Below are 27,113 nucleotides of genomic sequence, written 5' to 3' on the forward strand. Positions count from 1 at the left end.
GTTGGACTGGATGACCCTTGGGTTCCTTCGTAGCTCTTCTCGGTCTCCTCTTTTCCAGGGTTGTTGTGGGAATTAAATGGGGAGGGGGAAGAACCATCAACGCCACCTTGAGCTCCCTCGAGGAAAAGATGGAATAGAAATATAATTAATAATAATACATTAGGGCTGCAACTTCATTGAAGACCCTTTAATCTATGGGTGAATTGATGATAGTTCTGAAGAAATGTTTCCTTTGTTTTTAGACAACTTGGTACCATCACACATGCAAAGAAGAGGCATTCTCCCCTAAGGTAAGAGGCACTCCCCCATAGCAAATGAAAGAGGGGTGCCTCTTTTCAAATGGCGCTTGCCACCTAGATTTCAATGTATTTTTATTTTTTAATAAGCATGCTGTCCAATTAGTTAATTCAGATTTAACAGGCTTTTTTTTCATTAATTGAAAACTGCAGCCTGTCACAGCAGACCATTTCTATGCATCACAGCAGTCCATTCCTCTGCAAAAGATCCCAAGTTTAATGTCACTGTTCAATGCATGTTTAACAGGCTTCCAGTTCCATCTTTTAACAAGAATAAATTACCCATCAGTATCAAGGGAGGAAAACCCGCAGAGCAGGTTGCTTTGCAGGGCTTTGAGGAGTCCCATGATCAATGGTTTATTTGGAAACAACTTAGGCCAGGAGAGACTACTGGAAACGGCAAAGTCCAAGATAAATGGCTCCGGCTGCAGAAGTTCAATGCACATTATTATAAAGCCACTAGATTCTATTCACTGCGGTGTCTATGGGGCGACTTTTATGAAAAATCGCTACGCAACAAGCATTATCTTCCCTGCTACCAAGAAGCCTTGAAAGGCTCATCAGATTCGGACTCTGCTAGATGGATGTCTTCCTGTGGACTGGCTTTCAGCAATCAGTATTCCTCTCATTTTAGCTACCGACAAGCTTGATTGTAATTGGTGGGGACCCCAGGGCAGCATTTTGTAGGGGAACACAATACAATGTCGTGAATGGAGGGCAGGAATCAGGATAGGGCAATGAACACCCTGCTCTGAACTAAGGGTTGGGGCTCATCAACCTATTTGGGGGGGGGGTGCTGCTTTCACACGTGTTCACTCCGAAGTCTGCTCTGATCAATTTCCACACTGATCTACAATTAAAAAAAAACACAAAAACCTGCAAAAAGAATATACATTTAAGTACATGTTCCCAAATGTGTCATCTCTCAAAAATAGCACTCTAACTATATTTTCTTTCAACACTGGAAAATGCCTATTTTCAGCAGAGAAATGTGTCGCAGCTTTCTGAAAAATGCAACATCGGAAAGATAGCTCGGTTTTGAGCCATGCATCAGCCCTGAAGGTGCAGATTAGGGCATTTCAGTTCAGAGTTCATGAGGGTCAAATTTGTCAAGCACACTGCTCCAACCACGACACCAGGGATGGAGAAAATAGAGACCTCTAGACGCTGTTGTACTGCCACTCCCATCAGCCTCAGCCGGCATGGCCAATGGCCAGGGGTGATGGGATCTGTAGTCCACCAACATCTGGAGGACCACAGGTTCCCCACATCTGTTCCACAAAAGCAGCAGCAGGCACCCCACTCCCACCAAGCCGTGGCCTCCCTCCCCCCCCCATACCACTAGTTGCTTTTTCTCTCCTCGCGCTGACCGGCTGCTACAACATTTGCGCAAACCATTTCATTTGAAAAGTGCTTTACAATCTTTATTAGGTTCATCCTCACAACAACCCTGTGAGGTAGGTCACTCATTCCCATTTCACAAATGGAGAACTGAGGCTGATCCGCACACACTCGGCAGGTGTGTGCATTCATACTCGCATCACAGTGCTCATCCAGGTTCCCGCTGAACTTAGGATAGTTGCCTCGGCTGGGGATGCCAAATCCCCATTTGGGCCCATAAGAAGTGCAAATCAAAGTCAGCGACTTGAACCCGGGTGTCTTGGATACAGTCCACTCACTTAACGCCCTTATCTCTCTGCCCACCGATCCATGTGGCGATCTGGGCACCGGTGCCTATAATTTCAACTTAATTATAGCGCATCACAGTCTACAAATTTAATTGCTCCAAATATAATTATTTATTTCTCTTTTAGAGAAGGGATGGCGATGGGTCAATTTACAGATGTTTCCACTCAACTCTGGTATATATATATAAAAAATCTTTTATACATTGTATGTACAATACATATCACAATAAACTTCTTTCTTTCTTTTTAAATCGGGAGCGAACATTCCGTTTGCCTGATCCATTGTTACCAGCACACATACATCCACACAAAAGGAAGAGAGAGAGAGAGAGAGAGAAGAAGGGGGTGAAACCCTAAATAATTAGTGCTAGTCATACAGTTCCAGATTGCAGCCTAGCATTGAAAGCTCAGCTTTGGGTTTAGGGAATTGTCTGACATAGCAAAAAAAATTAAAAAAATAAAAAACAAGACTTTTGAAGTTGTTAAGACACAAACATCTTAAAAGTGGGTTTTCCTTTTTCTTTCTTAGCCTCTCTGTTTCCTTCTCTCCCCCCCCCTCCCTCCAAATAAGATATATACATAAAAAAGAGCCAAAAAAAGGCATTGGTTTTTAATGCTATTAGAAAGCTATATAAATGTGCACAGGTCCTTTTCTTCTTTTCATAAAAGACCAACGGAAAACAAAACAAAAACAAAAGCGCCTTCGGCTTCCAGGAATTGCTTCTGAGGATAATTCTGTTTTAAGTACCTGTATGCAGAATGTAGAGAACAGGTATGAAACAGGTTTTCGAGAGGGGGGGGGAGAAGAGATGGAGAGAGAAGAATGACAATGGTTAGACATTGTTTTATTCTAAGGGTGAAGATCTATACCACAGGTTCATACAGGAGCTCTAAAACAAAGCTTCCACATAATCAGAAGCCTCAAATTGCCTGTAGCAGTTTTATTGGTCCTGACAGATGCTACAGGTTCCCGGGAAGAGACATATTCTAGTCTTCACTCAGGGCTGCTTACTCACAAGTACACTCAATAACCAACTACACTGGCACACTCAGTATCCAACTACCAGCCCTGGTACAGTCAATGGAGCTAACTTCTGGATAATATATAGAATTGAGCTGTCGGACACTCACCCTCCAACAACTACTTACAGCAAACAAAAAGAACCAGGAAACGTTGCAGCTTCCTTGTTCAACTCTGCTGCAAGAAATGAGGCACTGCCTGAGGTTGAGCAGATGGGATGCACTAAGGACGTGTTGGAAGAGGGCCTCCACAGTGGGCTACCGGAACTGTTAGAAGTTATGACAGCTACTGTCACCTGGAGGCTTCTGACCACATGGAGGCTTTTTCAGCAGCTCTTGCTTGAACCAGCTCTAAAATATAATGTCCAGTGATACCAGCTGATGGCATGGTTTGTGGGAAATACCCTTTCGGGCCACTGGGCTCCCTGGTGGGTCAAGATTTTCCTATAGGTTTCCCGCTCATGCTATATACACACCACTATGTTGAGGTATTCAGTTATGGGGAGATCTTACTCATTTTATAAAAGAACAGGGGAGGGCAAGACGGCGACCACTGTATCTATTCAGAATGTAGTTTAAATCAAACATTTAAGAAGAAGGGACTACCTTGAAGGCCTTAGGAAGGACACAGGGGCATAGGAAGCTGCCTTTCACCAACTCAGCATTTGCTGCCCTAGCTGGAGGTGCCAGGAACTGAACCTTTTGCATGCAAAAGCAGGGGCTCTGCTGCTGAGAAATGGCCCTTTCCTGGCACCTTTCATCAAAGATCTATTCTGTCTCTTCACCTTTAGCCAATCAGTTTGGCAGGCCTGGAGAGGAGAGCCAGGCCACCTCTGTGCACTGTGAAGCACTTAACAAATTGCAGGCTTTTCATGTTTAACAGCAAAGCAGCAATCACAGTAACTAAGGGAGACACTCAAACACGCAGCGTTGTCGCTCCACAAGGAACCCGTGGCTGTACCTGAAGCTTTTGCCTCTTATGCTTCTTCGCCATCGTCCATCTCAACCTCGTCCAAGTCAGCTGTATCTGCAGCTCGCGACAAGATGTCTGCCATTAGTGCCTCCTCCAGCTTTTTTCGTACCTGCTGTACTCGCTCTTCTTGTTTCCTGTGGAATAACCCGGAGGAGAAAAAACATCACTGAAATATTATCTCCGCAAGTGGAAAGAGAAGTCAATCAGAAGGCCAATGCTATCTCTATAAATCAGGGATTGAAGGTGGGCAGGTGGGCAGCCTGTGACCCTCTATTATCAAATTTAATCTCTATCCCTATAGTTCCTCCTTCCTCATCTCTGAACAACAACTTCAGGTCCAAACTAGGTTTTGTGTAGATTACACCCCCCTTTTCTTTTCCATCCCTGATGCAATAAATTCCATCCCTAATTTCCCATTTTGTAAAACTCTTGTGTGATTACTGGAGACAAGAGTCTCTTGTAGACATATAATATCCTGTTTTTTTCCTCCTTAACACATGTTCTATTTTGTTTCTTTTGAGTTTACTATTACATGAGATACACTTTAATGACATACAGATTTATTGTATTCACGTTACCTTACCAGATTCAAGAAATAACTATAAAAGCAACTTTTCCACTTTATTCCTGTCTTGTCTCTTCTAGCTCTTGAAGTCTCTCTCTACCTAGATCTTTGCAGTACTTCCTCCAGAAACTTCCTGCTTCTTCTACTGTCCTAAAGGTCTTCTGTCTATCTTTATACATGAAAGTGAGTCCCTGATGGAACCTGTGGCCCTCTGAAGCTGCAAATGTCATCATCCCTGGGATGATCCCTGGGCCAAGGATGATGGGAGTTGGAGTCCAACAACATCTGGAGGGCCACAGGATCCCCAGGCCTGATCTAAAAGAAGGCATTCCCACAGAACCACAGAATTGTTGACTTGGAAGGGACCATGAGAGTCATCTAGTCCAACCCCCTGCAATGCAGGAAACTTGGCTGACTTGCAGCTTGAACCCATGACTCTGAGATTAAGGGTCTCAAGCTAGTATCAACTGAGCTACTTGGAGAGCCATAACTGACAAACTGAAAAAAATAATAATTGACAAATGAGATGCTCTAAACACTGTGTAAGGACTTTCAGTGGTTGCTCATGAGTAAAGCGCCAAACGCAGAACTTCTAAAACTAAGTTCTTTATTGTGCACAGCTATATACAGTAGAGCAAAAGATCAAACGTCCATCTCATCCCTCCGCAGAGTCCAGGAATGAGCTCTTCCTGTTCTTTGTCCAGCAAAAGAGGCGCGGGATTCTGAACCCCCGCCTTCCCCTTCCACGTCCTTCCTGCCTGCGCCCTCGGAGCGTGAGAACCTGACCCCGTTCCCCGCTATCCACTCGGTGCTGAGGCTCTGCAATCCTGTCAGAGCCCCTGCACCGCCTTCCTGCCTCTGGCTCTCCCTCCCCACTAGAGGAATGGTCGCTTCCGGCTGAGGAGGGGGAGGACGAGCTGGTAAATAGCCAAGGAGGTTCTCTATACTGCAAACGCTCCCGCGACTCCACCAGCCGTGGGGAGGGGGGTTTCCTGACACACTGCTTGTGTAGGTTGTTGTTGTTGTTGTTGTTGTTGTTGTTGTTGTTGTTGTTGTTGTTATATACTGCCCTATACCCATAGATCTCAGGATCTACCTGTAGATCAGGTAGATGGATACCTTTTACTGGGGATCAGGTAGATTTCATAAGAGAAGCCCAAATTCACATCCATCTAAAGTACTGTACAAATATCCAAGTCAATGAGGAGAGTTTCCACATCAAGAAAAACACCTGCTGTGGCCAATGTGAAAACTATCTACATACAGTATTTTTTGCTACAAATTAAAATCCATGCTCCCCACTGAGGCAAATTATGTGATTCTTTTAATGAAACTCTTCATAGGTAGCTTAATACGGAGCCACCACTAATCTCATCAACATTCACTGATTTCACTTCTGAACTCTGACGCAGCAGTTGAGAAGGAAGCTTATCAGCTAAACTGAGCCAAATATATATACCAGTTTGGAGGTCATTGACTTTAAGGCTGAAAAGAAAACCTATCCACCATCTTTTTTTCTGGAAGAAGAATTAACATAAACATGGAACTATTGAATTCAGGAAGAATAAGTCACTGGGGGAACGCTGAAAGCCAGCACTGAATGTGATGTCAGGGTAGAAAAATCTCTTGGGATTCTCTGCCACACTTCCATTGTTGGGGAGCGATGAAAAGCTTGCAGCTACGAAGACCTGTATGGCTTTAATAAACCTAGATGGAGAAGCTGAACGCAAATCCCCAAAACTTTTCCAAATGTTACTTTTTCTTACTATGCACCAGAGCTTTTTTTCTTATTTTAAAGGAATGAGCACAATGAACACTGGATAACCGAAAGGAGCAGAGAGCTCCCATCTTCAAGCACTCTTCTGTAACATTTCACAATCCCAGAAGCCACGTTTGAAAAGCAGGATGCTCAAAGCAAACTCAAAATTGATTATTCTAGCTGCCTTCAGACAAGGATAAGGAACCTGTTGCTAGATTAATCCCATCTAGTCATGCTGGTTGGAGCTGGCAGTAAATGGAGTCCAACATCATTGAGAGGGCCCCAGATTCCTCACTCCTAACTCAAGTAATTAAAACAAGCATGCCAGGTTTTCAAACCCAACCCACTAAAAACTATGGGGCAGAGCCCCTCTGGCAAGCTCTGGACTTCTTTGGGGTACGAATGGGAAATAAGTTGAATAAATCATCATCGCCATTCCTGCTTCACAAAAAATATATTATTAGAAGCGATATCAGTACTTCTTACTATTACTCCAAAATTATTTCGCAAGGTGGGAAACCCATTTTTACTCAGTACATTAAGTGTTTGGAGAACAATACATAAGAAAGGCACTTCCCTGTGAAATGAAAAAAGTGTTGAAAAACACTTTTAAAAAGAAGCCAGAAGCCTTTTTACTGGGCATCCTAGGCCAAGAAATTCCGAAAGGTGATAGAACTGTATTTATGTATGCCACAACAGCAGCTAGAATTTTGATAGCTAAAAACTGGAAAACAGAAGAATTACCATCGATAGAAGAATGGCAGATGAAAATGATGGACTATATGGAGCTTGCAGAGATGACCGGGAAACTCCGTGACCAGAGGGAGGACGCAGTGGAAGAAGATTGGAAGAAATTTAAACTGTATTTTAAATAATTATTGTATGATTGACAATTAGATATAACTAGGAGAAAGTTAGGCTGTAGATGTAAGTAAGGATAAGTGGTTAAGATAGATGATTATAAGTTAAGAAAAATAGATAAGACTAGATATTTACAGAAGTTTTGGTATAAAATAAATTTGGTAAGATGTTTAGAAGTTACTAAAGATGATTGACAAGGAACGCAGGAAGAGGAGATAGGAGGAAGTCCAATACAATGTGAGGAAGGAATATTAGATATAAGATAGATATGTATGTTATTATGTTTGTTTTGTTTATTTTTATGTAATTGTAGATGCGTGTGTATTTTTTGTGTTAAAAAAATGTTTAATAAATAGTATTTTTTATTTAAAAAAGGCACTTCCCTGATCTCCCTCCTGGTACCTCTTAGATGCCATTCCATGTTTTGTGTAGCAGGAGATATAGTGGACAGGGAAGGCTGGGAGCAAGCAGGTCTATATAACCTTAGGGATTTTTATGTAAATGGTTCCTCCTTACGTAAAGAACAGATTTTGGCTAAAACTCCCAGTGTAACATGGTCGAGGTTTGATTTTAATCCATTGTTTTTTTTCAGGCAGCCCAAGAGTTTGCTGGTTTTGAGCAACTTATGGTCAACATTCCTTCTACATCAAAGGGTATGAAATATTTTCTATATACAAAGTATTAACTGAGGTAGAATTTGGCCATATTATGAGGGTTGCCATATTTCTAAAAGTGAAAATCTGGACACAAAAGTTGTTGAGCGAGTTATTTGTTTGTTTGGCCAAAGCTGTTGAGCTCTCTTTTTGTTTTTCCCTAAAACACACACACACACACACACACACACACACACACACACACACACACACACAAAGTTCTTTAGCTAGTTTTTAGGAAAATCCCCCCAAAATCAACACTTCTGATATGGACTGCCATACGCCTGGGTTTTTCCAGACATTAGCCAATTTCCATACATGGCAACATGTATGAAAATAGTCATGTGACACTTCCTTGGACTTGAACATTGAAGCATGATACTCCAGAGCATGGGCAATTGCCCTGGCTGAAAAGTAAAAGGAATTCTAATCCCTGTTTTTTCCTGTAATGTGTGGCAACCGTTTTTGGATTATATGCATCAAGGAAATTGTGTTTATGACCCCCTGACACCTCATGGTTATATGTGGAAAGGTTTTCTGGAGTGAATTGTAAGAATTTGATTTGATATTCTAAAGCAAAGTGGTTCATGTGTTGTTCTATGTGTGTTCTTTGGGGGGGGACATTTCTGTTTTTAAAAAAATCAGTACTTGCACTACTCAAGGCAATAAGAGAAATAATGAATCCATTTAACATTGTTGTTTTTCTGCAGGGCTTGGCATTTGACCAGCAAGAAAAAGACACTGAGCCAATTGACTGGTGGAATTTTGGACAAACATATGAGAGAAAAACATCAGGAGATGATCATCTAAAAGCCTGATAGTTATGTGACATACACTAACAGTAACATACAAATAACTGATATATAGTAAAAAGGTAAAGGACCCCTGACAGTTAAGTCCAGTCACAGACGACTCTGTGGTTGCGGTGCTCATCTCGCTTTACAGGCCGAAGGAGCCGGCGTTTGTCCGCAGACAGTTTTCCCGGGTCATGTGGCCAGCGTGACCAAGCCGCTTCTGGTGCAATGGAACACCAAAAGCAGAGCAGCACATGGAAACGCCATTTACCTTCCTGCCAGAGCGGTACCTATTTATCTACTTTGACATGCTTTCGAACTGCTAGGATGGGACGGAACAACGGGAGCTCACCCCATCGCAGGGATTCGAACCTCCGACCTTCTGATCAGCAAGCGCTAGGCTCAGTGGTTTAGACCACAGCGCCACCCGAAAATTTTCAGCGCCACCTGAAAATAATCCCACCAGTGCTATAAATTCTCACACCCCTCCCTGCTGGCCAAAAGCATTTTTCAAAAAGACAGTGATTTGGCTTTAGTGCAAATAAAGCCCTGGGATGATGTGACTGAGTCTTAAATTTTAGTTCCTGCCCTGTCCTTCTGAGCTCTAAAATTCTCCGTTTCTAATACCTTTAAAGCCCCTGCCCTTATGTCACAGATAGGAAGCGGTCGCACTTTCTTTGTTTATTTCAAAACTCTTGGATCAAGCTGACGCCGAGACTGCAAATGTGCCTCATAAAAAGCATCTCACTAAATAATAAAGATGCTTTATGCTGCTGTTTACAGATCTTTTACTTTATCTTTCCATTCAGTACATCGCGCTGGGTCAGGCTTTAGTAGTGTTGGGGGGCAGTAATGTCAAGGCTGATGAATGAGATTTATTTTTGAGCAACACACAGGCGATGTAAGGATAACTCTGCAAAAGCACAGGTCAGGGAGCTCAAAAGAGGCGCCCTGCGCATGCAGAAGAGCTGGTGGAGGTGGGAGTCCCAGATTCTAGAGCTGAGGTTGTTTTAAAAGGTGGAAGACAAGAGAACGTGTCACCAAATCATCCAGCGGCATTTAGAGAGCGAGAGTAAAGTAAATGGATGGAAGGCACTAACGTATGCGTATTTGCACAAGGTATCTTGTGGCCTGCATACAAATCACAACTGAGGATCACTTTGGGGAGAGTGGGAAGTTGGCAGTGAAAAGCAACGTACAGTCATACCTTGTGTTGCGTATGCTCAGTGTTGCGTACGTTGGAGTTACGCACCTCCGCGACCCAGAAGTCCTCCTCAGAGCACGTGCGGGTGCACAGAAGCGTTCTGCGCACTTCGCGCATGCGCAAAAGCCCGCAAACTTCTGGGTTTTTTTCTCTTTTGTTCATTCGCGTTACGTACGCCCGGGTTACGTTACGCGATCTGGAACGGATCGCGTATGTAACATGGGGTACCACTGTATATTAAAAGCTTATGCAATGTATATGGGAGCCTGGAATTACCATACTTTTCCGTGTACAGTGGTACCTCCAGTTGCGGATGGGATCCGTTCTGGAGCTCCGGTCGGATCCCGAAGTTTCCACAACCGGAGGGACGGCTTCTGCGCATGTGGCAGTAGAATGCTTCTGCGCATGCACGAGTGGCAAAAACCCGGAAATATACTTCCGGGTTTGCCACTTATGTATCCCAAAGTTTACGTAAGCGGAGGTACGACAGTATAAGACTAGGTTAGTTTAAAATTTATGTTTAAAACTGGGGGGCATCTTATACACGGATAGTGCATTGGGGGGGATGTGTGATTGGTTGCTGCTGCAAGCCAGGGATTCTCAGTGGCTATTGGGTGTGTTATTTGTTGCTGCAGCAAGGGTTTTGTGTTGATTGGCTGTCGCTGCATCAATTGGGCGGGCGTTAATAGTGTAGTTCTGGTGTGTGAGCGATTTTCGGCAATCCCTTCTAAAAAAAATCTCAACAACTCTGGGCAAGGCTCCCCCAAAAAGCTCAACAACTATGGGCAATCTTCCCCCATTTTCTTAATTTGGAGTCCTGTCTTATACACAGGGGGGGAAACTCTGCTTGACAGGACGTTCCCCAGATTTATGGCAAAAATGGCTTTTCTGCTACCTGTGCCCTTATCAAAAACTGGGTGCTCCAGGGATCAAACTTGAGACCCTTTGCATGCAAAGCTCAAGCTCTACCATTGAGCTGGGGTCCCTTGCCTTTTGCACATACGAGAGGACCGCTGCAGCCAAAGACTTGGCAGGTTTTCCATATCAATATGTCAACACCAGCCAAGTGCATCTCTCAGCCAGGCTGCTCTCCGCTCATTCCATCGCACACTTTTATTTCCCCTTTTACACCCTTTCCTGTAGCCTCCTCCGCTTTCCCTGCTTTAGGTTTCTTGCAGTTTCTTATTTTTCCAATCTTAAGTTCAGTTCTCCACATTTTCACATTGGTTTGCAATTTAAAAGGAACAAAAACGTGAAAATTTGTCAACATTTTAGTACAAATTTCTCTCAATCTATACATTTTTATTTGGCAGTTTTGCCTTAATATACCCAAAGCAACCCCCCCCCCCAATGCAGTGCATTTTTTGTACATTTTTTCCCCACTAATATATGTAGCTTATGAACATTTTACCCTGGTGTATGCTATTTTGCATGCCTTTCTTGTCTGGTGAACCGCACTGCAAAACTCAGTGAATTTTGTGAATTCTGGTGGACGCCTGTGTTTCGGTTCTTGTACTGCTTCAGAAAGTTTGAATTAGGTAGTTTTGTCTTTTGAATGCAAACTGAATCGAAATTCTCTCCCGCCCTACCTGGGACTTTCTGCATGCAAAGCAGATGCTCTAACACTGAACTAAAGCCTTTCCCATGTTTGGATGAGGAGTGCTTGGCTATCAGCATCATAATCCTGACAAAGCACATGCGTCTGTCAAAGGAGAATGGGAACACGGATCCTTTGGGGGAAATATCACAAAATATTTCCCTTTTCTTACATCTTGCGCTTAACACAGCTTAACCCTGTCCTGCATATATCACCAGAGAGGGACTCAGCAGTCACTTGAAGGAAGCTACCTTTAAGTGAAAACGCATCATTACAAGTTAAGTAAGAACTGCAGGCCTGAAGCAAATTACTTTCCCATTAAAACGTTCAGCTTGATTTCCGTTGCTAATTTGCAGAGAAGGCACTCTGGAAACAAAAGTCCCTGAATATGCAACTGAATCAAAGGTAGCCCGTGCAAACATAATATTATTATTTTTTTAATGCAAGTGTGACGTGGAGGAAAGGCAAAGAAGGAACAAAAGATATGGCTTTTCAAAGAAAACCAACCTTGGAAACACTATTTTTCTGACAGATCAGGATTCCATTGCTATTAAGAGAACTGTGGTTCAACATTGCCCTCTGCTGGAAGCAGTCTGGGATTTCAACTGCTAAAACAAAACAAAAAAACCCCACCCCAAAACCCTTTGGAACATTTCTTTTTATGTGTTAGCTGTCTCCTGCTGGCGGCAGAAATAATAGAGGGGGGGAACCCATGCTGTGTTAACTTTTTATGCCTCCATTACATCGTTCGGGACACAGTGAAGCTGAAAAAACGCTTAGTCCCAAACTTTAAGAAGATGGTAGAGACTATTGAACAAAACTAATTTTCAAAGGGAGAAATAAAGGAGTGGGGGAGGGATTTGCGACAGCAAAGATCTGCGTTCATCTCTGAGCTTCCAGGACTGCTCAATATTCACCAAACTCTTCCAGCCTATTTGGTTAAATTCTTTGTGAGAAAAGTCTACTAAAGCAAAAGGCTGCAAGAACAATTTTGCAAAATTGTTGTACGTTAGGTCTGGCCGGGATAGCTTTGTCCGTAGAGCATGAGACACTTAAGCCCAGGGTTGTGGGTTCGAGCCCCACTTTGGGCAAAAACATTGCTGCATTATAGGGATTAGCATAGTTGACCCCTGTGCTGCCTTACAATTCTACTACTGTATGATTCGAACACAAGCACAGGTCATACAGTGGTACCTTGCTTCTCAAACGCCTTGGTACACAAATGCCTTGGTTTCCAAAAGCTGAAAACCCAGAAGTATGTGTTCCAGTTTTCGAACATTTTTCAGAAGCTGACCGTCTGATGCGGCTGTTGGCTATTGTTTCCGGGGCACCTGCACCAATCAGAAGTTGTTTCCTTGGTTTCCGAACATTTTGGAAGTTAAATGGACCTCCGGAATGGATTAAGCTTGGCGCTTTTGCTATTCGTTTTGCATTTTTGTTTTTGAAGCTTTTTCGGTTAATTTGTTTTTGTGACTCTGTGGACCCAGTTAGCTACTGATAGATTGACTGTGTGACTGCAGAAATGGATAAAAGCCCCCCATCCAAACAATGACTATCATCAGTGCGGGTAAGAATTATTATTTTTTAATTTTTATCATTACAATACTGTCTTATTTTATAGTACAGTACATTGATTATTGCTTTCATTTTATGGATCAGTGGTCTCGTTAGATAGTAAAATTCATGTTAAATTGCTGTTTTAGGGGTTGATTTTAAAAGTCTGGAACGGATTAATCTATTTTGCATTACTTTCTACGGGAAAGTGCGCCTTGGTTTTGGAACGCTTTGGTTTTGGAACGGACTTCCAGATTAAGTTTGAGAACCAAAGTACCACTGTAGTAAACGTGGGCCCAGGCTGTGTCACTTCATACTGCAGGGGAGGAGTGGACTGGATTTCTCAAAAATACCCTGTATTTTTAAAAATAATTCCTGCACAAAAAAGGGAAGCACTTCAGGAGAAAGTCTGGTGTAAGTCCTCCCCGTTTTCCAAGAGCTGAAGGGAGAATTTCCAAAGGTGGCGGTCTGCCATGGAGAATGACCACTCTCTTATGGCCACCCATCTTAGCAACCTATGAATCAGACCTGCAGGAAAGGTCTCTGGTGCTTAGCTCCTGCTGGATCATGCCAAAGGCCCAACTAGTCCAGCATTGTAGAATCATAGAATTGTAGAGTTGGGAGGCACCCCAAGGGTCATCTAGTCCAACCCCCTGCAATGCAGGAATCTCAGCTAAAGCTTCCATGAAAGATGGCCATCTAACTGCCAAACAGCTCTTACTGTCAGAAAGTTCTTCCTGATGCTTAGCTGGAATCTCCTTTCTTGAAGCCAATGGTTCAAATCCTACCTTCTGGAGCAGGAGAAGGCAATGCTCTCTCAGTGGCCAACCAGATGCCTACAAGCAAGACCTGAGCAAAACCTTTGCTGGCAGGATTATACAGGTGCAGCAAGTCCAAGGAACAATTTCAGTCCAGACCATTTAAGGCTTTAAAGGTTAAAAAACAGAACTTTAAATTGGACCCAGAAAATCACTGTGAAGCTGCTACAGCAATGATATCATCAACAATGACTGCCTCTGATGGCCGCATTTTGGACCATTTGACATCCCTGAACTATCTTCCACATAATAGCTGCATTTCAATCCACATCCGGGAGGTGAGGAGCAAGTCAAGTTAAATGGGAATTTGGAAATACAGAGGTTCCTTAAGCATCCTTAGCCCAGACACTGTGTGCCCCACAGTGCATTTACCTGGCCAATTTACCTGGTTGCAGCTAGATGGGGCAGGTGGCAGCATTTAATAGTTATTGAAAGCTTGTATCTCAGTATATTTTCAAGGGGGTGGAAAGGAGCCGTGCAATTTGGACAACCTACCCCGGTGACACATCCTCACACAAAGATTTGGAAATGGGCCACTGTGAGGCTCAAAAGCCACATGTAAACAGAGCATTAAAAAGAAAGGCATGTGGCAGCCGTAATCGAGTCTTGACTCCACGGTGCAAACTTTTATTGGGAAGGTGCCCACTCTCATTTTTCATCCAGCACAGGCCAAACATGGCCCCATTTGATTTACTTCCTTGTTTATGAACTGGCACGGCCGTGGGCTGTTGTGTCAGCAGAAACACACAAAGCTCTGCGAACGCTGCATTGCTGCTGAGGTGGCAGAAGCTTTGAACACGCCCTTCAAAACCTGGGGTCTAACAGGACGGGAAAGAGAAAGGGCACAGCTTTCCTTAAGTCACAAAGCACAAAGAGCAGCCTCGTGAAACCAAGTTATCTCTGCAACCTGCTTTCAGGTGCAACATTCTAAGCATCAACAGGAATGAGTCTCAATGGGCAGAAAGGATGCAGGAATCTGGGGGAAGTGAGGGCAGGCAAGGATGCTGTTTTCAGCCCCAACACAGCAGGTGTCATGATCCTGAGCTTGCTTTGCGGGGGGGGGGGGACAGAAATCTCCCATTGGGGAGGGAGGTTTGTTATTTACTTTATAGGAGTCCTCTCAAAAAGCATCAGGCCACTGGACAACAACATAAAAAATAAAATAAAAGCAATACAGAGTGATGATTAAAACGAATGGCTACCCGAGAAAATTTTAAACCACTACATAGGCTTGTCAGCGCAAAGAGGTCCTCAAGAGACACTTGGGGGTGCCTGACAAATCTCTGCTGGAAGGGTGGTCTGCAGCATGGAGGCTGGTGACACTAAACACCCGATTTAAGACTTCTTCCAACTGCTCTAAAAGGGAAGGCAAACCTGGCCCTTCAAAGAAAACAGATCAGCTCAAACCATCATTCTTACTAACTTTTTTTAGACATCGTTTTCTAGTCATTACACCTCTAGTTACCAAAAGTCTCTCATGCTACAGAAATGGTCTCTATATATCATCAACTCCATTACGTTAAGGGAGCATGCATGATTTGATTTTATTCTATTTGCAGTTGCTCAATATCCTTTTCTCTTCCTGTCCTTTCTGAGGCTTGTCTGCCTGGATAGCTCAGTTGGTTAGTGTGTGGTGCCGAAAATGCCAAGGTTGCAGGTTTGATCCCATCCACTTAAAGATCTTTTACAAGTCGATCAACCCAGCAAGGACAGCACCACTGCTTGCCCAACTTGCGCTTCCAGCTACAAGTCTTCCCAGTGCAGCCCAACTCCTAAAAGTTCAACAGTTCTTCAACAAACTGCGAGGAGGTGCAATGGATGATGTCAGGAAACCCCCCTCCCCGCGGCTGGTAGGATCGCGGGAGCGTCTGCAGTATAGAGAACCCCAGAAACTGTTTACCAGTTCGTCCTTCCCCTCAAGCACCGGAAGCGACCATTCCTCCAATGGGGAGGGGGAGTCAGAGGCAGGAAGGCGGTGCAGGGGCTCTGAGAGGATCGCGGAGCCTCAGCACCGAGGGGAAAGCGGGGAACGGGGTCAGGTTCCCACGCTCCGAGGGCTCAGACAGGAAGGACGTGGAAGGGGGAGGCGGGGGTTCAGAATCCCGCGCCTCTTTTGCTGGACAAAGAACAGGAAGAGCTCATTCCCGGACTCTGCGGAGGGATGAGATGGACGTTTGATCTTTTGCTCCACTGTATATAGCTGTGCACAATAACGAACTTAGTTTTAGAAGTTCTGCGTTTGGCGCTTTACTCATGAGCAACCACTGAACGTCCTTACAGATAAGATCGAGCTCATAGAAGACCTTCGAAACAGCAGAGTGTGGAAAAACTGTAAGGTCAGAAGTGTGAAAAGTTGGTAAGATCCAGAAATCAACTCGGGAGAAGGAGAGGAAGTGTGTGCAATGTGAACACACGTAGTGATAAAAGGAGAGAATTCCATCCTCCCCACAGAGAATGCGGCTGGTTGAGGTGAGAGGGAAAGCCCTTCAACGGCAGTAGGGGCAAGGACAGCAGCAAGGACTTACCTAATGTCTTCGTCCGTGACGATGAAGGCTTTGCAGAGAGGTTGGGAGGTGTTCAGCCACACGGCTGGGTTCTTCTCAACGGCGGCAGAGAGCTGCCCTGTGATGGGGGCAGAACTCGTGTGCAGTGCGCTGGCGACAGCGGACAGGAGGGTGTCGTCGTTGTTCCCTGGGCCAACCCCTGGAACACAAACGCAGCACTTGATCATTAAGGTTCACCAGAGCAGAGTTCAACGGGCAGGATCCGGTGGCAAGGATCCCAAACCTCCCATCCCACAGCCTAGTCAGGTAGTCAAAAGAGCACATGGGAGGGAGATGAAGCATGCAGAGGCGCGCACACACACACACACACACGGATCTCACCCCACACCGTGCTGGCCCCATTCAGTTCACCTTCCTGCTTAGTGTGAGAAAGCTTGAAGCGGGCTCTGCTCAACACTGTAGGAATTCTGGACAACCAATTATCTGTGAGGCAAGAGGGCAGCCTAACCACAAAACTGGCAAGAACCAGCTTCGGAGGAACCTAATCGCCAAAGCAACTCCAGATATGGTACAAGGGGGGTTCTAACACATGCCATTTCCAAGGACTGTGTTTGATTAAAAGATGGTGGGGCAATTTCAGGGACTGGGCAGAGGAGGAATGGTGGAGACCGCCTCCCCATCCTGACCCTTCCAGGGAAGAGGAAGAGGCAGTATAGATTTACAACAGTGGTTTGAGGGAGGTTGCAGCTCAGAGGCAGATGAGAGGAAAAGCTGGGAAATCATGGAACAGACGGAACAACACCCAGCTGACACCTTGTCATTAGAAAGCATTCCAGACCCTCCATCTCCCAGAACGTGGCGAGCCTTAAAAGTAGGAGAGCAAAGAGCTCAAAGACAGAGGGCACATGGCGGCACCCATAGAAGAGATGATGATAATGACAAATGAGGATGTGGGAGATACGGGGGGTGGAGATTCACTCAGGACAACGCCATTTTCCAAGAGCCTGGGTACTATAGCCTCTCTCTGTAAAGATTCAAATAAAAATGGACAGTAAGAAACTTTTCCTTGTCTTTATACTTTCCTGGGCAACCAGCCGGGAGCCGCTGAAAGCATCCTGACAGGCAATGGGGTGGCAGATGATGATAGGGGAGAGGAGGAAATACCTAAGGTGGCTATCTTTTACTATATATACCATGTTTTCTAATGGGAAGTTCTCGCAGACTCTCTGGACTCTGTCCTGTAATGCAGTACGAAATAGACAAACTGGGAATTTGGTGACAGCCTCTGTAATGAAACCTTGAAGGGAATTTCTCCTCACACCAAACAGGCTTTTGCTCACAGATTAGGACTTCCTCTCCTCCTCCTGGAAGTTGCTGCGCACCTGAGAATCTGGACTAAATGAAGCTTCGGTCTGAACCAGCAGGGCCACTGCTGTTACTGTATGTTCTTATCACCCTTTAGACTTCCGCCAGCGTACCAAGATGTGAAGCTACAATGTGGACACTGGGGGCAAAGTCAAGCATATGGGCCCTCCCCACCCCTTCAGATGCATCCACACATGCACAAAATGTCCCTCTGCACCGCAGCTTGAGAGCCACCCATTTCTTAGGAGCGCAGAGAACACTGCTGAGGCAAAGACTACCTTGAAGGCCTTTCGGCAGCTCCATGGATTTTATGATCTGCTCGCTCACATCTGATGCGCTCAAGCCTTGCAGCCTCTTCTCCCAGAAAAGCTGAAAAGATTGAAAGATCGCTGGGTTAATTTAAAATGGAAAAGTAACAAAAACACGGGGGGGGGGCAACCATGACGGAATATTCATTTTATAGGCATAAACTTAATCCCTTCTGCAACAGTGCTGGAAGATTTACAGACAGCCTCTGCATGCTGCCAACTTGACTAAAAAGCAGAAGGAATCGTTTTGTTTATTTGCGGGTTTAGTTCAAATATTTATGCCCCATTTATTTAGATGCAATCAAAAGCAGCTTGCGGTGATACTAAAGCAAACATCCCTTGATTTTATTCTTTTTTAAGGTTACTTCCAGGGCAGATTCTGGGTGCCAGTTCCCTGCGGAGCTTTGCTACTCAAGAGAAACTATCCTCCGGGAAGTTCTCTTGCACAAAGACTTGCGAAATGAACAATTAACACAGTTGCTTCCCCCCCACACACACACCTGAATGGGACTTATGTACAGGACAAACCAACACCTGATTGCTCCAATGCAGATGAGTGCCGGCTATACTTGCTTACTTTAAACTGATGCAAAAACAATTAAGCAACAATCAAGCATACATACACTTTTTCCAGTTAAGAGTTCTGACATTAATATCCTTTAGTTTTAAGGACAATCGTCTTGAGCCCTTGATTGCTTTCAATATGCTAGTGCTGCATGGTCAACTTAAAAGGGGCTAAGCTTTCAAGGATGTTCACACGAGGAACAAACTTAGTGGGATGCAGAAGGCACCTTTGTTGGGGGCTGTTGCTGTTTTTTAAAAAATGCAGACAGCATCAGCTGCAGGGAGAGCAATGGATAATTACAAGGAACACAGCAGGTGTGGCAGGAGAATTTAACCCTCTCCTCTCCTGCAGCTGTCATAAAGAAGAGTCCTCCTCCAAAGGTGCTATCTGTGTTGGAAATCACTCACTGGGACCAGCTAAACTTTGATTTGGCGTCTTGATTGCTAATTCTGCCCTAGTGTAACTGTAATTTACCCTGTGGCACAGGGCGACTAAGTTCATAACCTGAAAATACATGCATCGGTAAGGTGCTTGTGAACTTGCACATGCAGGTAAATCTGCAAAGACTATAGACCAAGGAGACCCAGGTTCGAATCCATGCTCAGCCATGGGTAAGCTTAGACCAGTTAACAATATCTCGGTCTAATATGCTTCACAGAACTGATGAGGAGAGAGAGAGAGAGAGAGAGAGAGAGAGAGAGAGAAGTACACGTTGAAGGAAAGACAAAATGAAAAAAAAAATAAGAGTAACCGGCAAGAATAGTAGTTGAACTAAGTTTGAGTAAAACTTAGTTGAATTACCACCTTGCTGCTTACCATGAGACCCACTGAAATTCATGAACATGTCTAAGACATTGCCATTAATTTCCATGGGCCTACTGTGAGTAAAACTTAGCTGAATACCACCCTAAGCAAGTGGATCTATCATGCAAATGGAGATCTTACATATGGCACCTAATTAGATTATTTTGAAATGTGTTCCTTTCCTGAAAACCAAGGCATTCAATTGCAACTCCTTAATTAATAATTGGAGCATTTTTTTTGTTACCCCCCAAGTAATTTTCCATTATGAAAATGACAGTACAATTTTTTCAACGTCTACTTAATTTAACTTAAATAGGAACTAAAATGATACAATTGGCATGATTACTGTAAGAACAATATAAAATGTTCCCATTTAGCTGATTTAAAAAATCAATTTAGGTTACAATTATGTCAGATAAGTTCGGTGATCCCTGTAGACCCTGGTCAGAGCGATAATGTGATGGATGAGTTTTGTACGTAACATAATTGCTTTGTTCCAGTGCTCTCTACACAAGCCATTAATATCTGGTTGTCCAATTAAGATCACTTTTAAGACAATCGTAGCAGTGACCAACTTCAGTCCATATTTACACATTTTGCAAGACAACTCGATTATTTCATTCCTGTTTTCCTTCACCAAACTATCATCAACAGCCTTTGCTACTTTACCTTGTGTGTTTATTTATATGGATGCATGTATATAACTATCTCTACCCTACTACTGCATATGGGTATTCAGATCAGCTTAAATCAGTTAAAACCACACCATCATAGAGACATCAACACCAAAAAAAAAAGCATGTTTGCACATTACACTGAACCCAGGCACAAGCTGTCTCTACACACGTAAAGGTACCTGATCCAAAGAGCAAACACTCGTTGATTTCTACAGCTCAACTGTTGTGAACACAGGTACACAGATGGTACACTCGTTGTATATCACACTTGAATAACCGGGTGTACCAGTTCAAGCAATGGTGTACACAGATTGAACATGCATGGAAAGTAGTATGAGGCAGAACAGGCACAGCAAATCTGGGAGGAAAATACTCTCTGCTCGACAGGGCAAAATGTCTCCCAGAACAAAAATGACTTTCCTAGCAGGTGGAAGATGGTTAAAGAGAGGGGATCATCCAAGCCTCACGGGGCAAGATATGCCACAGTTTGGGTGCAGCAGTGAACAAGATGTCTCCTTTTTAAAATCAATGCCAGAGGTGTTGAGGGAGAGGAGAAATCAGTTGTCTGTATCAGGCATCTAGGCCTGCAGCAACATCTATCATGCGATGGAAACAGACAAAGATGATGCCATAGACTGGTTGGACAGAGGAATGGTGGGAGGAACCAGTTGGGGAACCCCAAGAGGAAGAAGGCTCAGAGCCCTGGGTCTGGTGGTGGGACGGCAATGAGTGATCAGAGGGAGAAGACTGGAAGGATGGCATGTTGGAAGCTGAAGACATAACAGGGCTTAGTAAGAGAGAGGTCCAGAATTGGAGGCAGAAGCTGAAGCAGGAGAGGAGGCCAAGAGGCAGAGATGGGTCAGGCTTGTGAAGAGGCAGGAGAGGCATGAAGCGGGAGGAGCAAAGGCAGGCACGGAGGCACAATCTCAGAATGCTTGGGAAACATCCTGGAGAGGAGGAGACATAGCTGGCTGTGGGGAGGCAGCGACCTTTAGATTCGGCAACTACTTCATGGGAGCAAGAACTGAGTTGCTATGCTCATTAGGCCTGAAATTCCTGTGCTGATCCTGTTTTGCGTAAAAAGAGGTAACTCCAGCTTGCTCAGTGTGAATTACTGTTGGCTTGGGTTCTGCCAGGTGCCTTACACCAAGTCAGACTATTTGCCCCTTCAGCTCACAGCAGTGGCTCCCCAGAGTTCTTTCCCTGAGTCAATGGTGTGATGCATCAGCAAACAAAGCTAATGCTATTCTAGGCTGCATCAACAGAAGTATAGTGTCCAGATCAAGGGATGTAATAGTACCACCCTATTTTGCCTTGGTCAGACCACACCTGGAATACTGTGTCCAGTTCTGGGCATCACAATTTAAGAAGGATACTAACAAGCTTGAGGAAGGGTTGATGGTCAAGGGTTTGGAAACCAGGCCTTATGAGGAACAGTTGAAGGAGCTGGTATTTAGTCAGCTTCTACAATATGTGATCTTTTCGGTTCTGTTTTCACTGAAGGTTCTGGGGATTGAGAAACCAGGACCTCGGGATGCAAAGCATGCGGCCTACGGTTGAGCCACGGTCTCCTGGTGATAAGCTCAGCACCGCACAAAATGAAACGAGGCGCTACGTAGACAAATAGGAAGCCTCAGTTATATCAGACAAACCATCTGTACTCACAAGGATATTGTCTGAGTGGTTCCGAGCATGCAAACACTCAAGGCTGGCTCTCTGCTAATGTGGACAGCTTTTAACACAGGTCTGAATGTCTGAACTGGGCCCCTTCCCTATTCAACACATTCGTACAACAAAGAAAAAGACACTTGATTAACCTGAAGCCTAAAGCTGCTCCCATTTCAGCATTTTTAGACTGCTGCTTAGGATTCAAAGTTCAGTGCCTTCTTCGCAAGCTTTTCTGCAGAGCCGGCACAGTAACAATGCCTTTACAGTTCTAGAACACTTAAGAAATCCATGTTGGAGATTTTGCGCTGGGAGCACTGGTCTGTAGCTACCGGGAAATGGCAAGTAGGGTCTGGAGGATGCTGCTGGACTCGAGAGAAGTCACAACAAATGTTCTTCATTCTTTTGTGCATGGAATGGTCTCCAACGTTATGAATATATATATAGAGAGAGAGAGAGGGAGAAGTTGCCATAAATGAATCATCCCGACTTTGGCTGGAACCAACTCTTCAAGGTCTCATCAGGCAGAGAGGTCTTCCCCCATCTCCGCTACTAGGGCCAGATCCAGGAGCAGTTAACCCTGTGTGGGCCACTTTCGACAGGTGGGGTGGGTGAACCACCTGTCCCTCGCCTGATGTCATAGGATGCCAGGTGACTGAGACTTCAAGCTGTGGCTGTGAAAGAAGAATCCGGAGCATGCTCTTAAGTGTGCTCTCATTTTCTCCTTTGCAGTCCTGGCTTGATGTCAGTGCTTTCCCTAATTCAAGCTACAGTTGCAAAGGAACAATCAACAGTGTGCTTATGGATGCATCCCTTCCTCTGCAGCTGCAGCATCTTGAATTAGGTGCTTTCTGAATATGACGCCTTTTTCTGTCACCATGCAGGGTGTGGCCCACCCAAAACAGCCTATGGGTCAGAGGTTCCACACCAATGAAGTGACTGCTGTTGTTTATATACAGCGGACAGGCGAAGAATCCGAAGTTCTTTAATTTCTGCACTTGTATCTTTTCTATTCTCTCTTTTAAGTTCTTTTCTGTCTCCTTCTTGTCGTTTTCTCTCATTTCTTCCCCCCCCTTCTTGTCTTTTCTCCTTTCCTTATTCTTTTCCTCCACGTTTTCATTTTATTTAGATTAAGGTTGGATGAAAAAAGATACTTGGTATTCAGTTTTGTATCTCTCTTTATAAACTCTAATTAAATTTATTCAAAAAAGAAAAAGTAGTTCCCCACACAAATGAAGGTGGCAGGGTCTTAATCTGAGATGTGGCAGCTGCCCAGGATGTGCGTTACCACCGTGGGAAACTTATCAGAAATCTTCATTAACGTAGGTATTTATGAAAAAATATTTGCACCTCACCCTTCCATCTACAATGCAGCTTGCAAAAAAAATGATACCATAATTGTCAGATAAAATACCATACAATAATATTTACATCACCGTATTTATTATTATTTTTATCATTACTATTACTTAAAATAAATATAAGGACAGTGACCCAATAAGGCACAAAAATACATAAATAAATAGAGGAGGCTTGCAAGAAAAGGGGAGATGGCTATAGCTCAATGACAGAGCATCTATCTAAAGGCAGCCCTGATGTCTTGCTGTGTTTACCATATTTTTCTGTGTATAACACGCCCCCAGGTATAAGACAACCCCTATTTTGGGGGACTCCAAATTAAGAAAGTGGGGGGACAATGCCCAGAGTTGTTGAGCTTTTTTGGAGGGGTTGCAGAAAATCACTCACCTGCCTGGCCAACGCTGCCAATCACACGTGTCACCGAAACCACCAATCGTCTGCCCCCTGCCCCCAGCAGCCGCCAATCGCCAGCGCAATTGCTGCAGCAGCAGCTACCAATCACCCGTCCGATTTGACGCAGAAGCAGCCAATCGACAGCAGCCCCTGCCACAGCCGCCAATCACCCGCCCAATCGCAGCTGACAATCTCCTGCTCGCGGCTGCAACCAATCGCCTGTCCCGTCCCCTGCAATATCCGTCTATAAGACGACCCCCAATTTTAAACTTTATTTTATAATAATAAAAAATTGTCTTATACACGGAAAACTACAGTAAATTTTGGAAGCCACCCAGAATGGCTTGGGGAAACCTAGTCAGATGGGCGGTTTTTATCATCATCATCATCATCATCATTTGCTTTGCATACCAAAAGACCCAGATTCAGTTCATAGCATCTCCAGTAAAAAGGGTCAGTTATCAGGGTGACAGGAAAGAACACTGTCTTGAGATTTTGCCATACAGCTCATCCATTTGTGTACACAAGTTGTATACTCACTATGTACAACCCTAATGTTTTCTTGGAAAGAAATCACAGAACTGGAAGAGTTGAAAGTGAACTTGAGGGTCACCTATAGTCCAACCCCCAGCAAAGCAGGCATCTCAACTAAAGCATCCCTGACGGGTGGACATCCAAGCTCTGCTTAAAAACCTCCAAGGAAGGGGAGTCCACCACCTCCCGAGGGAGTTCGTTCTGCTATTGAACAACAGCTCTCACTGTGGAAATATAAAAGGTAACAGCCAGGCCCATAACAGAACCAATATTACACACATATCCTTTCTAACAGATCAGATCATGCCTTCTGCTAGAGAACTGAGAGAGTTTCTCCCACAAGTCTCCAAAGTCATCTCAAAGGGTTAACCTATTTTAGGAGGGCCTAATCATCCTAATCAATGCGGGTGGCACTGTGGTCTAAACCACTGAGCCTAGGGCTTGCCGATCAGAAGGTCGGCGGTTCGAATCCCCGCGACAGGGTGAGCTCCCGTTGTTCGGTCCCAGCTCCTGCCCACCTAGCTGTTCGAAAGCACGTCAAAGTGCAAGTAGATAAATAGGTACCACTCCGGCGGGAAGGTAAACGGCATTTCCGTGCACTGAACTGCTCTGGTTCGCCAGAAGCGGCTTAAGTCATGCTGGCCACATGACCCGGAAGCTGTCTGTGGACAAACGCCGGCTCCCTCGGCCTATAGAGCGAGATGAGCGCCACAACCCCAGAGTCGTCCGCAACTGGACCTAACGGTCAGGGGTACCTTTACCTTTAATCATCCATGAAGATCAAAAGGACTTCCAACTGATGCATCTGGGAGGCAGAGAAGAAACAGACATCCAGGAAAAGCCTTTGACTGACCAAAAAAAAAAGCTCCCAGTGAACCAAGAGTATGGGCTCGCAGGATATGTGAAATGTCAATATCCTCACACACGTACAAATAAGCTGTGACCGGGTCCTAAGGCTGCAATCCTAATGGGAAATTCGAGCCCCAGCAATACCAGTGGAACTTCTGAATAAAAACAGTTCTGAGGGGAAGCTCTTTACGGTTCCCCAGAATACAATATGCAGAGGTGTAGTGGTTAGAGCATCAGACTAGAACAAGGGAGAGGCGGCTTCGAATCCTTACTCAGTTATGAAACTCACTGGGTGACCTTGGTTACAGGTAGGTAGCCGTGTTGGTCTGCCATAGTCAAAACAAAATAAAAAATAAAAAAATTCCTTCCAGTAGCACCTTAGAGACCAACTAAGTTTGTTCTTGGTATGAGCTTTCGTGTGCATGCACACTTCTTCAGATACACTGAAACAGAAGTCACCAGACCCTTATATATAGTGAGAGAGTGAGGAGGGGTATTACTCAGAAGGGTGGTGGGAATGGGTGTTAACGACTGCAATTAGTCCTAAAGGAAAAAGCAAGGGGTGGGGTGGCTAAAGATAGCTTTGTCATGTATAATGAGATAAGAATCCAATGTCTTTGTTCAGACCAGGTCTCTCCTTGGGTTAGTCACCATCTCTGAGCCTCACAGGGCTATTGTGAGGGTGGGATCATGTAGCCTTGAGCTCTTCCCTGGAGGAAAGGTGAGTCATAAATGCAATAAATAAAAATAAAATAGCTTTCATAACTTTCTTATTTCTTTCGTTGAGTTGTTGGAACACTTTGCTAGCCTTGTTTGTTATACATTTAAGATGAGCCTGTCATTTAAATAATTTTGCATTGTTTTTCCTTCGCACAAATTACATTTTTCTCTGTCTAAATTACATTTTAAAAGTATTAATGTGAAGCATCTTGCACATTAAATATCATGCTGATATTCAGACAGTGTCGATTTTGTATTTCTGTATTAAAAATGGAATAGAATGGTGGATATTTGACCGCAACTGCCAATCGGCAGGTGACCCAATATTTCACGTCATTTCCTCTGTGACAAAAGAGTTTCCAGTTGCTGTCCTTCTGGGCCGTATCGGCCCCAAACCACCCATTGCCCCTAGTTACCTGTCTGGGCTGTTCAATCACTCGCTGTGGGTCGGACTTCACTTTGTTGTTAGGATGGTTGGTAACTTTGGTGACTGGCTGTTTAAAAATAGACGCCGTTTGTCTGATTGGCAGTGTTGTGTTTAAATCTGGTTTGCCCTATTCGAAGACAGGAGAAAACCACATGTTATCGCACAGCTGATAAGCAGAACGGGGAAACAAGAGAAGTTATTATATGGCTGGTAATCACGACGGGACATGCAAGAACTTGCTCGTATTTTTCTCCTGAACACCAAATGTTTTTTAAAAAAGGAGTCACCATGATAAAATACGCTTTGGGGAAATTTCATGGACCAGCATACCTATGCATGTACAGCAAGGGTGGGGCAAATGTGGCCCTGCAAGACTTTTTACCTGGCCCTCAGGACTCTCACTACATCACAGCCACAGCCACACCCCCTCTGTGGTCCTGCTTCACATCCTCCATGAGATTTCTGCCTGGTTGGAATTCTGATAATTCCTTTTGCTTGCCTGCATGCAAGGTTACTGAAGAGGAAGGTTTTTATGAGGGAACGTTTTGATGCTGGAATGCTTTTCGCCTGAAGCCGAGCTGAAATAACATACAGTGGTACCTTGACTTAAGAATTTAATCCGTTCTGAATGCACATTCGTAGGTCGAAAAATTCGTAAGTCGAAAAAAGCGATTTCCCCATAGGAATGCATTGGAAATGAAAAATTTGTATGTCGAGTAAACCCCATCTAAAACCGCCAATGGATGTCCTTCGGATATCGAAAGATTTGTAGGCGTGCGGGCACTTTTTTCATTCGTAAGTCGAAAAATTCATATGTCGAGTAATTCGTAAGTCGAGGTACCACTGTACATAGAACATTTTCCATAGTAGCCAAAAGCATCCCCTTCCTGGAGTGGTTTTCCAGTATCACATTGGAAGGGGGATGTAACTGCCTGGAAAGCAGATTTCCTGTGAGGTCAATCAGTGATCCAATTGGCAGGGAACACCCATGTGACTGACTAGTCCGGGAAAGCATTGCCTCACTTCGATTTGTTTCGACCTCAGTGACGTCTTCACATCACTGAACCTGACAGGATATACAGAACTGACTGCATTTGATGCTGAGTAATCCGGCCCCTGTGGCAGTTTATTTCCTGCGGTAAAATCCTAAAAAAAACACAA

The 27,113-nt window shown here is 44.3% G+C and overlaps 1 protein-coding gene across 1 annotated transcript in view; it reads right to left on the bottom strand.

Moving 5' to 3' along the window:
* Nucleotides 1-2,578: 2,578 nt before the first annotated feature.
* Nucleotides 2,579-27,113, bottom strand: part of MBD2 (methyl-CpG binding domain protein 2) — a 53,747-nt gene continuing 29,212 nt past the window's right edge. The window contains exons 3-7 of the mRNA XM_033164230.1: nt 25,942-26,079; nt 17,930-18,020; nt 16,308-16,485; nt 3,966-4,111; nt 2,579-2,732 (exon numbers count right to left, since the gene is read on the bottom strand). Coding sequence (XP_033020121.1) covers nt 3,982-4,111; nt 16,308-16,485; nt 17,930-18,020; nt 25,942-26,079 — 537 coding nt within the window. The 3' untranslated portion in view covers nt 2,579-2,732; nt 3,966-3,981. The remainder of the gene's footprint in view (nt 2,733-3,965; nt 4,112-16,307; nt 16,486-17,929; nt 18,021-25,941; nt 26,080-27,113) is intronic.

Source organism: Lacerta agilis, chromosome 11 (genome assembly GCF_009819535.1).
Source record: "Lacerta agilis isolate rLacAgi1 chromosome 11, rLacAgi1.pri, whole genome shotgun sequence".
Classification (NCBI taxonomy): Eukaryota; Metazoa; Chordata; class Lepidosauria; order Squamata; family Lacertidae; genus Lacerta; species Lacerta agilis.